The sequence below is a fragment of the Merops nubicus genome, unplaced genomic scaffold (assembly GCF_000691845.1).
Source record: "Merops nubicus isolate BGI_N331 unplaced genomic scaffold, ASM69184v1 scaffold18011, whole genome shotgun sequence".
NCBI lineage: Eukaryota > Metazoa > Chordata > Aves > Coraciiformes > Meropidae > Merops > Merops nubicus.
Genome location: NW_008590467.1, coordinates 28590 through 29624, shown reverse-complemented (window position 1 = coordinate 29624; position 1035 = coordinate 28590). Strand labels below are relative to the sequence as shown.

The window sequence follows — 1035 nt, the reverse complement described above, 5'->3', positions numbered from 1 at the left end:
CGCCACACGCGCCCAACCCCAGCCACTTGCTTCCCAAATCCCAAACCGTTGTCCCAAAACCACCCCTCCAAGGGGGACTTGTGACTATCACAGGGTACCCACCCATTTTTGTCCCTCACCCTGCAGACACATTGCTGCCCAAGAGCATCAGCGGATGCTCTGCCAGGTGCCTAGCATTGGGGTGGTCAGGTTGGGACTCTTGCCCCAGCTCCACATTTTGGGGCAGGATTGGTGCATCCCTCCGTCCCCCTCTCCCAGCACAGTTACCCCCAGGGCCTGGTCCCAGACAGTGAGCTGGCAGAGCTGCAGTGCCCCACACTTGGCTGCCGTCACCGCATCACGGCACCAGTCCTCCGGCCGCTCGCTGCACTCGTGGAGGGGGCTGGCCCCGGCTGTGGGGGGCAGAGGAGACTGTCAGCCCATCGTGGCCACCTCCTACCCCACACCAACCTCCCCACCAGCACCCCGACGCCAGCCCTGCCCCATGAGCCGAGGGTGATGCTCCTCACCCTCCCGCTGTGATTCACCCTCAGCTTTCGCAACACTGTCAGGGTTGTTGGGGTTGATGAATGATTTTTTAAGCCCACCAAAGGCCAGCTTCAACAGCAAAGCAAATTTGGGGCTCACTCTCAGCATCTTTCAAGATGCTGGGGAGGCAGCCACTCTTAAAACCAGCAATAAATCTTGCAAGAGGAGCAAACCGGGGGTGCCAGTGCTCAGCCCCACGCAGCAGCCGCTTAGCCACGCCGCGGCTCCCGGCGATGATTGAGCAACGCCAGTTTTGGGTGTTATTTTGTTTTTTGGCATTTCCTCCCAAAGGGGCTCACTCTCAGCATCTTTCAAGATGCTGGGGAGGCAGCCACTCTTAAAACCAGCAATAAATCTTGCAAGAGGAGCAAACCGGGGGTGCCAGTGCTCAGCCCCACGCAGCAGCCGCTTAGCCACGCCGCGGCTCCCGGCGATGATTGAGCAACGCCAGTTTTGGGTGTTATTTTGTTTTTTGGCATTTCCTCCCAAAGACAGCGTTTTCCCCAG

The 1035-nt window shown here is 58.9% G+C and overlaps 1 protein-coding gene across 1 annotated transcript in view; it reads right to left on the bottom strand.

The window, feature by feature from the left end:
- The window catches only part of LOC103782208 (proactivator polypeptide-like), a 7909-nt gene that overhangs the window by 3961 nt on the left and 2913 nt on the right, over positions 1 to 1035 (bottom strand). The window contains 1 exon segment of the mRNA XM_008949960.1: positions 268 to 411. Coding sequence (XP_008948208.1) covers positions 268 to 411 — 144 coding nt within the window.